This window comes from Stegostoma tigrinum, chromosome 1 (assembly GCF_030684315.1).
Source record: "Stegostoma tigrinum isolate sSteTig4 chromosome 1, sSteTig4.hap1, whole genome shotgun sequence".
Taxonomy (NCBI): Eukaryota; Metazoa; Chordata; class Chondrichthyes; order Orectolobiformes; family Stegostomatidae; genus Stegostoma; species Stegostoma tigrinum.
Window position 1 is genome coordinate 36,804,921 of NC_081354.1, and position 15,375 is coordinate 36,820,295.

The window sequence follows — 15,375 nt, forward strand, 5'->3', positions numbered from 1 at the left end:
GAAATCTTTAAAGCCAAAAGAAAAAAGACATAATTAACATTATAGATGTAATTTTTTGAATCTGAAGTTCTGATCTTTTCCATTTTGGGTGTTGACTGTCTGTTGTACATTGCAGCAGGCTAGTTTAAGAAAATAATTGCACAAAATGTGCTGATTACTGACCTGATCTTTTAGAAGCATTATTCCACCGCTAGACTGAATAGTGCATAGTTCATGGTGTTTGTTCATAGCGATTACCAGCAGTCCATCCATAACTCGCTCCTCATGTTCGATCGGATCTACCAACAGGTAAGTTCTACACAGAATAAAAATTACTTACAGAATATAAAAGGAAGAGTCGTAGTCCCACATATCTAGTGTGTTCTCATCTCCCTTTTGCTATCTTTCGCTCAGAAGCATATCCCAAAGTCTTATGTTTAAAAAAAAGTACCTTCTGCATTGTCTCAAATTTTTATATCAATTTTTAATGACACAAACAAAGCAAATGTGCTATTTACTACTATTTTATATTCACTTTCATGTTCACAAAATGCTTTAGATCTTTCATGTAATATTATATTTAATAAATGTCCCAAGTTTTAGGTGCATGGTCTTTCATTACAAAATGAAAAAGGGACAGACTACCTCTTAAGCAATTAGATCTAAAACATAGTTTGTGCGCAGTAAGGATCATGCTTGATGCACCTGATTTTCTATCCATTTAAAATGAAAAGGAGGGAACAGCTCTGTTATACAAACCCTACAGTCCCTGCTTGAGTTTAGATTAGATTAGGTTCCCTACAGTGTGGAAACAGGCCCTTTGGCCCAACAAGTCCACACCACTCTCGAAGCATCCCACCCAGACCCATCCCACTTTAACCCACACACCTCTGAAAACTATGGGCAATTTAGCATGGCCAATCCACCTAGGCTGCCCATCTTTGGACTGAGAGGAAACCAGAGCACCCGGGGAAAACCCACGCAGACGCAGGGAGAATGTGCAAACTCTGCACTGACAGTTGCCCGAGGCTGGAATTGAACCCGGGTCCCTGGCACTGTGAGGGTGCAGTGCTAATCACTGAGCCACTGTGCCGCCCCTTTGTTCAGTCATTCCTCGGTCACATTATATGTTCAATCATCGAACAGAAAAAAATCTGCAACATATCTATTCTTATTGTTTAAAGAAGGTAATTGCAACCTGAGGTACAATGTAAAAAATAGGATATTCACAAGCTCATTACTCAAGATAAATCAAAACAAGTAATGTGACAAGATGAAATCATTCCTATGACTTTTATAGAGGAATTTCTCTGTATGTTTATTACAGAAATTCCAGAAGGTGTTTGATAATGTCCATCTAAAAAACTTAGCTAAAAATGAGTTAACAAATGGGAGACAAAGTACTTATTTACTTGGGAAATTGGCTGAGCAGCAGGAAACAAAGCAAACATTCTAATAGACAAAATGTGACACTTAGTGTTTTATAAGTATGTCTGTTGGGGCTTCAACTATTCATTGTATCTTTTAATGACCAAGATAATTTGATAGAAAACCATTATCCAAATTTTCTTATCCAGATTACAGCATTGTAAGCCATGTAAGTGGAAAAATAAAATTACAAAGTGATGTTGATTGAGCAACTGAATGGCAAACAGATTTCAACATAAAGTCATCCACCTAAAACTGGACAGGCAGGGTACTTTATAAATGGTGAAGAAGTTAGAAAGAATGGCTGACCACAGAAACTTAGGAATAAAAGGTACAAAGACCAATAAAATGTCTTAGAGGCACCAAAAATTTAAAAAAAAAGTGATGGAATGCACAAGGTGGCAGAAGTTACGCTTCAGTCTTGGCTTGGCTAGATCACATGTGTGCTTATTTTGTATTGTATACTTTAGAAAGGATAACTGGATCTTGGGGAGGAAAAAAAAGTGTACCCAGACTTCAAACATTAAATTGAAACAACAGTTTATACAATCTAGGGTTATGTTCTCCTAGAATTTAGAAGCTTAAATGGAGATTTGTTTGAAGTTTTCAAGGCACTAAGGGAAACAGGTAGAACTGCTGCTGGGAAAAAAAAATTATGCTGGCTGAGGAGGAGTGATATTGGAAGGCAGTCTAAAAATTAGAGCCAGATGTTTCAAAAATAAAATTGGGAAACAATTTCTTTGCTAAGTGTGGCAAGTTTGGAATTGTCTTCCATAATACACCTGTCGCTAGGTCAATTGTTAATTTTAAGTCCAAGATTGTTAGATTTTCTTAATCGCAACTATTAAGGGACATGGAGCAAAAACAGGCATGTGGAGCTTGATCCAAGATCAGCCATGGTGCTTTGAAAGATGGGGTAGAATCAAAGGGCGATGGCATTGGCCTAACTGGATTAACAGTCCAGCGATAATAGAGACCCAGATAACATGCTGGGGACCCAGTTTCAAATACCGCCATGGTAGATGGTGGCATTTGAATTCAATCTATATCTGGAATTACGAATCTAATAATGAGTCTGAATCCAATGTCAGAAAAACCCATCTAGTTCGTGAATATCCTTTAGGGGAGGAAACTGCCATCTTACCTGGTCTGGCCAACATGTGACTCCAGAACCCATAGCAATGTGGTTGACTCTTAACTGCCCTCTGAGCAATTAGGGATAGGCAATAAATGCTGCTTAGCCAGCGATGCTCTCGTGCGAAGAATGAATAAAAATGGCCTTCTCTTGTTACTAATGTGTAAAAATTAGCATTATTAGGTGAAGCCCTCAACTAGTTGGTTCTGTAGCTGCTGCCATGCTTTCTGAAAATGATTGAAAGTAAAATGCTAACTCATATCTTGCTAAGCCAGCAGAAATCCTATTTGGAGATAGGATTATATGTTGGTCCCTTTTTCAGGTTATAAATAACATTTTACTGCAAAAGCTGGTAAACAACTATTTTTATTAACTTTTTTTGGGTTCGTAAGAAGAAAAGATATTGCAAAACGTACACGTATGTGATAAAGCCGCACAAGAAAGCAATTTTGTACATACCCCTGCTGGAAGAAGGCAAAGCTGACAGCAATGGGCATGTGATGTATGCTCAATGGAATTGGATCACGTTCCTCTGGACTGTACTAGAGATAAAAACACTATTAGAAGCATATTCTTTGATGCTGAGAATAATTCAAATGCAGAATAATGAGTCAGTACAATAGGTTCTCACCATAAACAACAAGGAATATTCAGACCCCCTATAAAATGATTACGCTCTCTTTATTTCTGCCACAGTGCCAGGAAACTTTCTTCACATGTATAGATGCAATTTCAGAGATAATAGGAACTGCAAATGCTGGAGAATCCGAGATAACAAGGTGTGGAGCTGGATGAACACAGCAGCATCTTAGAAGCAGGAAAGCTGACATTTTGGGCCTAGAAAAGAGTCTAGGCCCGAAACGTCAGCTTTCCTGCTGTGTTCATCCAGCTCCACACCTTGTTATCTTAGATGCAATTTCAGTCTATTTAAAGAGAATGGAAGGTGGAAGCTGGAATCTGAAATCTGAAATAATAGTAAGGTGCTAGAGAAACTCAGCAGGTCTTGGTGAGTTTCAGGCAAGCTTTAGACGGTGTCTGCAGGTACCAGTGTGCTGCCATATCAACGGTGTATTTCTTGAAAGGGCAAATAAAATATTTCCCCACCGAAACCAACTAATTTGAATTGTACCGAGTTTTGGAAACAAAAGCCATGGGCTGATTTCCTGTTTTAAGGCTGTGTTTCCAATAGGTTTCATGGTAGGTTCCTGAGCATGACATTTCTCATGCTAATTATGCAACCTGCCTCTTTCAGTCATTCTCATGTTCCAGAAGCAGTTCAATTCCCACTGCTGATGGAATCTTCTGGGATGTACAAGCTACTGGTGGCACAGATGAAGCCCAATTTGAATGCTACAAGCCAGGAACTATAGTCACACATTATCCTTGTAAGAAACCAAAATCTCTCAGAAAGGAAAGCTGTCACTCCACATTTGAAATAGGGAACTGAAGTATTGGTGGACAAGGTGGTCAAGGGATTCGCCAGATTGTTGAGACAGATCACCAGAGAAGGCTACAACACCAAATACAGCCAGCCTGACCAGATAGCAGGCTGGGTCACTGCCATGTCCAGGTTCAGACAGAATGCAAAACAATGCAGGAAAGACCTCAAATGAGGCTCTGTACTCTGCAAGGGTATATGCCATCTTCTATTGGTCACCTCACATTATCTCTACCGTGGCACGCACATCACCAATGATAAAGAACTGTCAATATCACTACTGCATTAAGCGTCTCCACTCAATGAATCTCACCAACTCCTCCACAATTACTTACCCTTCCTGTTTTCTGGCCACAAGGCTGGCAGCCACCATTTAAGTGCAAATTAAGGTGAGCATTAAGAAATGAAGTTAAAAGCTATAAGATTCACCCAGCCAAAGAGCACAACAATGCTGTGTAACCTTGTACAAAAAATAATTTGGCAGAAGCATTCAAATCAAAGGCTCCCAAGTTCTAAGTGATGTCCTGAACATCTAATAACACTCAGGAAGTCAGCAGGTCTGGTTGCGTCTTTAGACGGGGAAACAACTCCAATATGACTCTACTTCACAGTTTAGAATTTATGTTCTCATTAAGACCACAAAAAGGCCTTGCTACTCCAGAAATGGAGATTAGTAAGGGTGTTAGAGATAACACCCCAGAAAAGTCCATGTGTTTGGTATGGAGGCCCAGAGTGCGTTTATATCTAGCAGAACTTTGGACAGAATAGTGATGTAATTAAAAACAAATTAAAAAATGGGTAAAAAAAACAGGCGCATAGTGAACAAAAGTATAAACAATTCCGCCCCGTCAAAACATAACAGCAAGAAATTTGTTGGATCATGGGGCAGTGGTTTAGTCAGCCACTCCAAAGACATCCTTAGAGCTTGTTGACAGATTTCTCACCAGTAAGGGACATGAACTTGCAGGACTTCTCAGCAACCAGTGGCATTCAGTTTAGTAGTTTTAAAGGCATACCACATTTAGTGGAATAGTGTCCAAGTTGTTGTGTGCCACTGATACCCGGACTAAAATCTCAGACCAACCAAGGGGATGTAGTACTACCAATGCTTCCTCCTTATCAATCCCAGTAATTACAATCTCGAGTATCCCTCCAAGGCTTGTCAATTATGATCTCCCTTTCATAAGTCCAGGTTCACGCCATCCTCTCATAAAACAAATTTCCAAATGTCCTGTTGCTATAGTAAGAGATTAAGAATTTTTCCAACTACTGGGGGGGAGGCAAGGTGGCTCCGTGGTTAGCACTACGGCCTCAGAATGCCAGGGACCCGGGTTCGATTCCAGCCTTGGGTAACTGTCTGTGCAGAGTTTGCACGTTCTCCCTGTATCTGCGTGGGTTTCCTCCGGGTGCTCCAGTTTCCTCCCACAGTCCAAAGATGTGCAGGCTAGGTGGATCGGCCATGCTAAATTACCCATAGTGTTCAGGGGCGTGTGGGTTATAGGGGGATGGGTCTGGGTGGGAAGCTCCAAGGGCAGTGTGGACTTGTTGGGCTGAAGGGCCTGTTTCCACACTGTTGGTAATCTAATCTAATCTAATCAATATCAGACAAACTTGCAGAGGTTCACCTGCACATCTGCCAATGTGGTATACTGCATCCACTGTACCCGGTGCGGCTTCCTCTACATTGGGGAAACCAAGCGGAGGCTTGGGGACCGCTTTGCAGAACACCTCCGCTCAGTTCGCAACAAACAACTGCACCTCCCAGTCGCAAACCATTTCCACTCCCCCTCCCATTCTCTTGATGACATGTCCATCATGGGCCTCCTGCACTGCCACAATGATGCCACCCGAAGGTTGCAGGAACAGCAACTCATATTCCGCCTGGGAACCCTGCAGCCATATGGTATCAATGTGGACTTCACCAGTTTCAAAATCTCCCCTTCCCCTACTGCATCCCTAAACCAGCCCAGTTCATCCCCTCCCCCCACTGCACCACACAACCAGCCCAGCTCTTCCCCCCCACCCACTACATCCCAAAACCAGTCCAACCTGTCTCTGCCTCCCTAACCGGTTCTTCCTCTCACCCATCCCTTCCTCCCACCCCAAGCCGCACCCCCCGCTACCTACTAACCTCATCCCACCTCCTTGACCTGTCCGTCTTCCCTGGACTGACCTATCCCCTCCCTACCTCCCCACCTACACTCTCTCCACCTATCTTCTTTACTCTCCATCTTCGGTCCGCCTCCCCCTCTCTCCCTATTTATTCCAGTTCCCTCCCCCCATCCCCATCTCTGATGAAGGGTCTAGGCCCGAAACGTCAGCTTTTGTGCTCCTGGGATGCTGCTTGGCCTGCTGTGTTCATCCAGCCTCACATTTTATTATCTCAGACAAACTTGCTACTCATTCTCATTTTATCTTTCCCTCCTTTCATGAATGATGAGACTATGTTTGCTATCTTCCAATCAACTAATGCCTAAAATACTATCAACTGCTTACGCACAGAGTCTAGTCTTTCAGTTATTTCCTCTAATCTACTTTAGCCAACACCCACTTCATATCTACAAAGTTTACTAGATCAGATTCCAGATCTGTGTTTCAGAGTTAATTCAATTACTCAAACTAAACATCAAATTCTACCATTTTCATCAATACTCTTCTCTAGAGGTATTTTACTTATAGTTAATAATTAACTCTGTTACACTGCATTATACTAGATTTAAAATATTGTGTATTTTCCTAGTTGGTTGCTTGATATACTATTCTCAAAAAGTGAATTGTGATGGTACTATCCCATTAAGCGGGATTTGTTCTGTGCTGTTTCTCTTGCACAGAGGTGTTGCCAATGTCAGCTTCAGAAGCAGCAGGGATACAACTTTGAGTTCCCAGAGTTTTTTTTAAATTAGATAGAAGAAGAATGAGTGGGTGTAGTCAGGCTCACAGAGGCACAGGGTTTTAGTTTTGCTTTCAATTGAAGTCGGGGATTTTGAGAGTTAGTTGTTGAACCTGCCAGATATAGCTCTCTCTGCTACAGCTAAAGGTTTGAGTTCTTTCTAAATTGCTAGATTGTTTCTTTCAGTGCTCCTTTAACTTGGACTAGAGATGGCATGTGACAAATCCTGTTTTGCTAAATTAGCCTGTCAAAGGTGTGTACATGGAATGCTAATATATTGGAACTGTTAACAATTTGTCATTAAATGACATATTTTGTTAAGTATTTCAATAGAGTTAAATTTATGTTTTTTTGTCATTGTTTTCACTGTGGTGTAAGAACAAAGTGCGTAGTAGTTTGATCAACTGAATTACATATGGAATGCAGTGCCTGACACTCAACTTTAAATAGGATAAAAGCTAGGTTCTAGGTTGTCTTCTTGATATATTTTGAGGGGGTTTGGTCTGGTCCGTATTAGAATGCATTTCATCAATTTGTTCTTTACTATCTTATTGGAAATTTGGTTTCACTAGTCGATAAGAAGATTAAGTTCTCATTGATTGCAGTACTACCCTGTTGCATACATTTCTAATTTCCTGATGTATAGATGCCTTGCTGAACACTGCAAAGACTTTAAGGAGGGTCCTATAAGCTATTCCCACCAGTATTTTTCCAAGGTTCTGGGTGGTTCTTAAATCTACTTCAAACAGATTCTACATTTTGATTTTCTGAGTTAAGAGTCTCGTTCTCCACAGTCTTCATCCCATCCTTTACTATCAAAGTCTCTTCCCTGCAATATTTTTCTACTTTACCTATCTTTTTCTAAAAGCCAACTGACCAGGAATATTTAGTTTTCAACCTCCTTCCTTCTGTAACCATGTCCTACTGGGTATGATATTAGATAGCAATAAATGCATTTGATCTATATTTTCACTTATTTATTTTGCTGGATATGCTTTGTGCAATTTGGCAAAGTGCCTTCAGCATTAACTACTTTCCATTTCTCACAGGTGTCATCTTAGTGCTTGCAGTCCCACTATGTTTAAGCAATTTGTCCTCTTGTGATCAACTCTTTGCAAATTTTTTATCTAAGTCAGTGCTCTGCTCTTCAGACTCAACACTTTTTACAATTATCAATTCATTTTTAATTGATTCTTCCCAACCCCATTCATTAATTTGAAGCTCTGAGCCACAGCCCTAATTATTCAATTCACTGATACACCGCTCCCGGCTTGTTTTAGTTGCAATCCTGCTCTCTCTTTTCCACCCTGATAGTGACAGTGCCCAATGTCCAATAATAAGTTTTTAATAATTTTCTTACTATGTTCTACATATGATACCTTATTGGCTATTTTTATCATCACAAAGTTCTGTTTAGAGTGTTAGTATTCAAAACTCACCTTTTACCTCATTTATGTCCTCCCTGTGCGAAACCAAAAAGTACATGCTCAGTCTAAAATATTCCTGCTTATGAGTGGAAATGTAGATAAAGCAACCTCTCACAGCCACTTAGAAACAGAAATAATTCCTAAAACAAATTCAATTTCTCCAATCAAAAATGCTATCTTATACCTACAGTACTGACTAATTTAGTACAAACAACTATAATAGGTAGGAGCTACTGTCATGGTCACTGTATTATAAAGAAAAATTCGTCATTATTATGATTAATAAATCAGTCTTCCTCAAGTTTTTTTAATGACTGTGTATAGATCTGCCAGGTTTTGGCATGTAAATATTTCATCAACACTGCACAACTCAAAATTAAAAACAATCTAAAGATTTGTGGTGATTGGGCTACTGTGAGCATTTTTGCACAATAACCAAAATTTGTCTCATCCTTAGTTATCAGAATTTCACTGCCTCACTCCTTTCTCATTTTAAAGTGATACATGAAGTAATATATGCCATGATTTACAAGACACTCTGTTGATGGCAGCTGGCTTGTATGCAAAAATCATATTAAAAGACAGAGATAGTAGGAACTGCCAATGCTGGAGAATCTGAGATAACACAATGTGAAGCTGGATGAACACAGCAGGCAAAGCGGCATCAGAGGAGCAGGAAAGCCTGACATTTTGGGTCAGAATCCTTCTTCTGAGGAAGGGTCCCGACCCGAAACGTCAAGCTTTCCTGCTCCTCTGATGCTGCTTGGTCTGCTGTGTTCATCCAGCTTCACACTGTGTTATATTAAAAGACACTGTGGCTTGCATGCAGCAGCTTGCCAACCATTTAATTTACATGATAAACAGAAAATTGCACAAGAACTTTCCAATATAGGCTCTCAAACCAGGTACACATGTGGGTTGAAGGAACCGCTAATAAGCTTGTTCGAAAGAGAAAACTGCTAGCACATCAGTAACAAGATCCTACTAATGTTTTGTTACTTACAGATTTGGCAGGAAAAGTCCTTAAAATAGATGCCGGCTGCATGAAATGCTCAACCCAGTGTAAAATATGTGAATATATTTGAAAATTATATATTTGAAGACACAAAACTGCATGATCGCTTAAGCACTATAGGGGTCTGGCAATTCAGCATGACTTCATGCAAAACTAGTTAAGCTACAACTGCACAATAAAACTTCTTCAGAAATAAAACAAGTCAAAAATCTACAGAAGTGTGAACAGCAGAAGTTAAATATGTACACGTCAACTCTCCAATTTCTAGGAGGGCTTTGCTCATTTTCTGTCACTGTAATCAATTAGTCAGAAGTGGCAGCACTGTGATATATTGTCAACTGGGAGCTGCCTTGTGGGTCCTCAATATTGAATCTGAACTAAATGAAGTCTCATGCCATCAGATCAAACTTTGGGAAGGAAACCTTTTGCAGCTTAGCACCAACCAGTATTCTATTGATTCATCAGCTGAACTCATGTTGAACATTAAGTGGAAGATGCACTAAAATGCTAACAGCACAACGCACTCTGGCCTTCAATGACAATTACAAAGGGAACAATTAGGGCCATAGAATCATACAGTCTTACAGCACAATGACAGGCCCTTTGGCCCAATTGGTCCATGCTGACCAAAAATGTCCATCCACGCTAAGCCCACTTCCCTGTACCTGGCCCATCCATATCCTTCTAAACCGTTCCTATGTATTCATCCAAATGCTTTTTAAATGTTGTTAATGTACCCACCCTCAAACACTTCTGCTGGCAGCTCATACCAGGCTTTGTGTAAAAGAAAGTTGCCCCTCAGGTTCCATTGCATTCTTTCTGCTCTTACCCTTAAACTGATGCCCTCCAGTCCTCGATTCCCCAACCCTGGGAAAAAGACTGATGGCATTCACTCTATCCATGCCTCTCAAGATCTTATACACTTCTATAAGATGTCCCCTCAGTCTCCTAAGCTCTAAAGAAAAAAGTCCTACCTTGTCCAACCTCTCCCCATAACTCAATCACTCAAGTCCTAGCAACATCCTCAAATTTCTTCTGCACTCTTTCCAGTTTAGTACCATCCCTGCTATAGCAAAGTGACCAACACTGAACATAATACTCCAAGTGTGGCCTCACCAAAGTCATAACTTCCCAACTTCTGTTCTCAATACCCTGACTGAAGGCCAGTGTGCCAAAATCCTTCTTCACTGCCCTGTTTACCTGCGATTCCACTTTCAGAGAAACGTGCACCTGAACTCTATGGTCCCTCTCTTCCACTACACTTTTTAAGACCCCACCATTCACCATGAAACTCCTGCCTCAATCTGACTTTCCAAAATGCAACACCTCACACTTATCTATATTAAACTCCATTTGCCATTTCTTGGCCCACTTCCCTACCTGATCAAGATCCTACTGCAATTTCTGATAACCTTCCTCACTGTCCACTATGTGGCCTACTTTATTGTAATCTGTAAACTTATTAATCATGCCTTGTACATTTGTATCTAAATCATCGGTGTAGATAAACAGCAATGAGCCTAGCACCGACCTGTGAAGCACACCACTAGTCACAGGCCTCCAGTCAGACAAGTATTCTTCCAGTATTACCCTCTGCTTCCTACCATCAAGCCAACTGTGTATACAATTTGCCAGCTCTCCCTGGATTCGACGTGATCTAACTTTCCAGAGCAGCCTACCATGTCAAATGTCGAAGGCCTTACTGAAATCCATACAGACTACAACGACAGCCCTGCCCTCAACAACCTTCCTGGTCACTTCATCAAAGGACTCTTCACAAATTTGTGAGGCTTGATCTCCCACAAACAACGCCATGCTGACTATTCCTAATGAAACCCTGTCTTTCTAAATGCATGTTTATTTTATCTTTCAGAATTTTCTCTAGTAACTTACCTACCACAAATGTTAAGCTTACTGGTCTATAATTCCCAAGTTTTTCTTTGTAGCTCTGCTTGAATAAGGGGACAACATTTGCTACCCTCCAGTCTTCTGGGGCTTCACCCGTGGCTAATGATGACACAAATATATCAGCAAGGATCACCACAATTTCTTCCCTAGCCTCTTGCAGGGTTCTTGGATATAACTCATCAGGACCAGGAAATTTATCCACCTTCGTACATTCTAATACTTCCGAAACCTCCTGTACTATGATGTGAACTGTCTCCAAGATACTGTCGCTAACCTCCCCAAGTTCCCAAGTCATCATGTCTTTCTCCATGGTAAGCACAGAGGAGAAGTATTCATTGAGGACTTCGCCCATTTCTTGCAGTTCCACACATACATGTCCACTTTGGTCATTGAGGGGGCCTATTCTCTCTCTACAGATTCTTTTTCCTTTAATATACTTTAAGAATCTCTTTGGATTCACCCTAATCTTCTCAGCCAAAGCTTTCTCATGCCCCCTGTACCCCTATATACCTCAATCCCGGCTGCCTGCTCCTGAACCACTCCTCCTCCTTTTTTCAGGCCGAAGCCTCATTATCTCGTCATCCAGGGCTCCCTACTCCTGCCAACCTTGCCTTTCACCCTCACAGGAATATAAAGATCTTGAACTTTAGCTATCACAGTTTTAAAGGCCTTCCACTTGCCAGAAGTCACTTTGCCTACAAACAAACTACTCCAATCAACTTCTGGAGCTCCTGTCTAATTCCATTAAAATTCACCTTGCGCCAATTTAGAACTTAGCTTGTTAAAAATATCAAATTTGCTGAAACAGCAAACAGGAGTTGGTCCATTTTCCAAAACTGTTTATTTGAACCTCAGGTCAATACAAATTCCCGACTGCTCTCTTCCCTTCTTAACCAAATCTCTTTATTGGGGAAAACCAACCCTTAAAATATATATCCCAAGCAACTTCAACATCTCTCATCTTGGACACATGTTGGCCTCTTGAGAAATAAATGAAACATTTACAACGTTGTCAGATGCCCTTTTTCTAAAAACAAAGCAGAAATGCAAACACAGATGTACACAAACTAAATTTCAGATCCCAAGGTTTATGTTAGGAGGCATCCTACTTTCAGAATCTTCACTCGAGGCTTTAACTTTGGTAAAACAGTCGAATAATTGATTAATTTTATTTACCAATCTCAGTTTTAATGCTTTGTTCCCCTCCAATATTTGCTCCAGCATTGCCGTTATTATTCTTGAACTTTACGCAACTGCACAATTCAAGGAATATAAATCATTGGAAAGGAATCAATGATCTATGTAACATTTCATACATATGATCCCTTTGGATCCCTTTCACATAATACTTCTTCCACGATCTTAGATAAATAGAACATTATGTTCACGGCATGAATGACTGCAAGAGTTTCAGCAATCTGTAAACTTCATTACTCTTCTAGTAGTTTTGGATTCCAAACACAAAGGACAACTTCATCCATTCTCTTCCAGGTGGAACACTATGAACCTACCTGCACTAGAAAATCCAATCACCAAGATTGGCTTGTGAGGAATTGCTAAAAAAGGAATCAATTTTATAGTTCTGGTATCTCTTAAACCTGAGAAGTTCACTATACATTTCTCTACTTTTAATTTTAAAAAAAGTATTGTCCACCCTCAAGATCTCCTCAATCTTCAGATTTCTTATCACAAGATTATGGTCTTGTCTACAAGCCTAACCAAATTAAGGTATTCAACAAGACTCTGCAGCTACTCATTTCATTTTTTTGGAGGCATCCATGTTTCTTTGCATGGCCTTAGCACAAACTATGATAATGCAAGTGATGCTTTCCAAGTAATGATGTTGATGTAAAATTACATCTGGCACATATGCTTTATCTCCAAATCTACGTATTTAAAAGCAGTATGAGTCCAATTTAAATTCCTACCCTATTAATCCCAAGCCATAAAAATATTCTCCACCCACATCATAAAGATGCCTAAATGTTTTCCATCAATAACACCAATAAAACATTGGGCTTTGCAAAAGAGGAGGATGCTGCAATGTTAAACAGAACTGCTCTCACTCAAAAGTATCATACACAGGAGCTGCTATTCAATCCACAAATTATTCAACTTTGAGAGTTTATCTTCTATGATGTATGCTTCCTTCAGAGGCTGGATTAAATGACTCTGAAAAATCTCTCCGTGGGAAAGCTGTAACTATGTACTTGTACCTTCTTTAATGGGTGGTAAAAATAGCCAAAATGCTTAAAGCAAAAAATCACCTTTTCTAGTCTACATGGTTCTATAATCTCCATACTGCCCAAGCATTCTTCAAACCTCTGGTTATGAAACTAGTATTTAGGTTACAGGTCCTAATCGATCAAACCGATTCTAAACAGATACATGTGCGTGACTGAGAAGTTACCAACACTTTTAACCAGCAACCTCCAAACATGCAAATTCTTTCCAGTTGTATAACTCTTGTGCTTTAGCTTCTCTTTTGACTTTGTCTTCCAATCTATTGGCAGTTACAAACACCTCTTGACTACAGTGACCTTCGTCGTAGTCCTCCTGGCAATGGGCATAAGCAGAAAAGCAAGAGAAGTGCAGTCATTGGGCTGTGACCTTGCTTGCTATGGTCTCTCTGGATTACTCCAATCAGACTGCCTACTAAATTTCCATACCACTATCTTTGATCTTTTCCTCCTCCTAAATATATCCCCCAATCAGTACTTGAACCTAACCTATATTTTCTTGTTCTGAATCCTTGCACTCCTTTTGCAAATCCATAGACCGCACCTCATCCTTTCTCTTGGAAATATAACCAATTTTTGTACTGTACCTGCCTATAGACTTCCCTGCTTGTCCTACTCTCATGGCCTTCTCCCATTATCTGACCGTTCTGGCCAGTACATCACACGGGAACCTACTTTAGGCTGACAATCGTGAATAGTACATACATTGGCATCTAACTCTTGAGCTATTAGACCTTACCCCTCTGGCTGTAACTCTCATAATACATTGGCATTCCTATGCATGCCATGTACAATGTACCTCATCATTAGTACCTTCTCACATGTTCCCAGTATTTGAAACTTCATAATTCACCCCCATAACTTAAGAAGAATGTGCTTTTTATGCTCCGATACCGTACTGCGTTAATCTTCCCATCACTTCTCATGATTTTCCCCAGACCTCTCCATTCACTATACCCCAGTGCCTTCCAACAAGCCAAGAGTCGTGAACTGAAGTCTTCCTCAGGCACAGTCATAACATTCTAGATCTTTTGATGCTTCAGCCTTCATAAACCATTCCTACCAGCATGTAGTACATTTTAGATGGGCAGAACAAGTGGAACTAATTGGGCAGAGCAATGGCAGATGGAATTCTGATCAGTGTAGGGTGATGCATTTTGGGAGCTCTAATAAAGGAATGACATGCAAAATGAAAAGGTAGGTTCTTAAGAAGTACCATGAACAAAGGGAGCTAGTATACAAGCCCTGAAGGTGTCAGCACAGGTACATGGGGTAATGAAGGCAGCACGTGGGATGCTTGCTTTCATTAGTCAGGGTGTGGAATATAGGAGCAAGGAAGTCTTGTTACAACCTTATGAAATATTGGTTAGGCCTGAGAGGAAATTCACCACGATATTGCCTGGGACGGAAAGTCTCAGATGTGAAGACAGACTGGATGGGCTGGATTTGTTTTTGTTGGTGCATAGGAGGCTCAGGTGAGGTGGGGATTGATCTGATAGAGGTATACAATGTGATGAGAAGATACATAGGGTGATCGTGCAAATAGACACATCTGCCATGGGAAAACGAAGACCAGAGGATACCAAGCTTAAAGTAAGGAGTAAGTGGTTTAGAGGAGATCTTAGAATTTGCTTCCCACCGTTGGGAAGGCAGAAATATGGAATATTATGCCTTAGGGAGTGGTGAAGGCATGCACCATCACAATATTTATGAAGCATCTGGCCAAGCACTTAAAATGCCAGTGGCTATGGGCCAAGGGCCGGTAAACAGTATGAGTGTAGTTTGGTGTGTGTTGGTTGACCGAGAGAGAGTGGGGCAAAGGGCCTGCTTCTATGCTGTACGACACGGAGTCTAATATGCAAGCCCTCCAGAGCCAGAGAATCATCACATTCTCAATCCTATGAGAAGCATTTCT

At 40.6% G+C, this 15,375-nt stretch overlaps 1 protein-coding gene across 1 annotated transcript in view; it reads right to left on the reverse strand.

Moving 5' to 3' along the window:
* Positions 1 to 15,375, reverse strand: part of exosc9 (exosome component 9) — a 74,445-nt gene that overhangs the window by 23,521 nt on the left and 35,549 nt on the right. Inside the window, exons 6-7 of the mRNA XM_059644674.1 lie at positions 3,002 to 3,084; positions 163 to 295 (exon numbers count right to left, since the gene is read on the reverse strand). Coding sequence (XP_059500657.1) covers positions 163 to 295; positions 3,002 to 3,084 — 216 coding nt within the window. The remainder of the gene's footprint in view (positions 1 to 162; positions 296 to 3,001; positions 3,085 to 15,375) is intronic.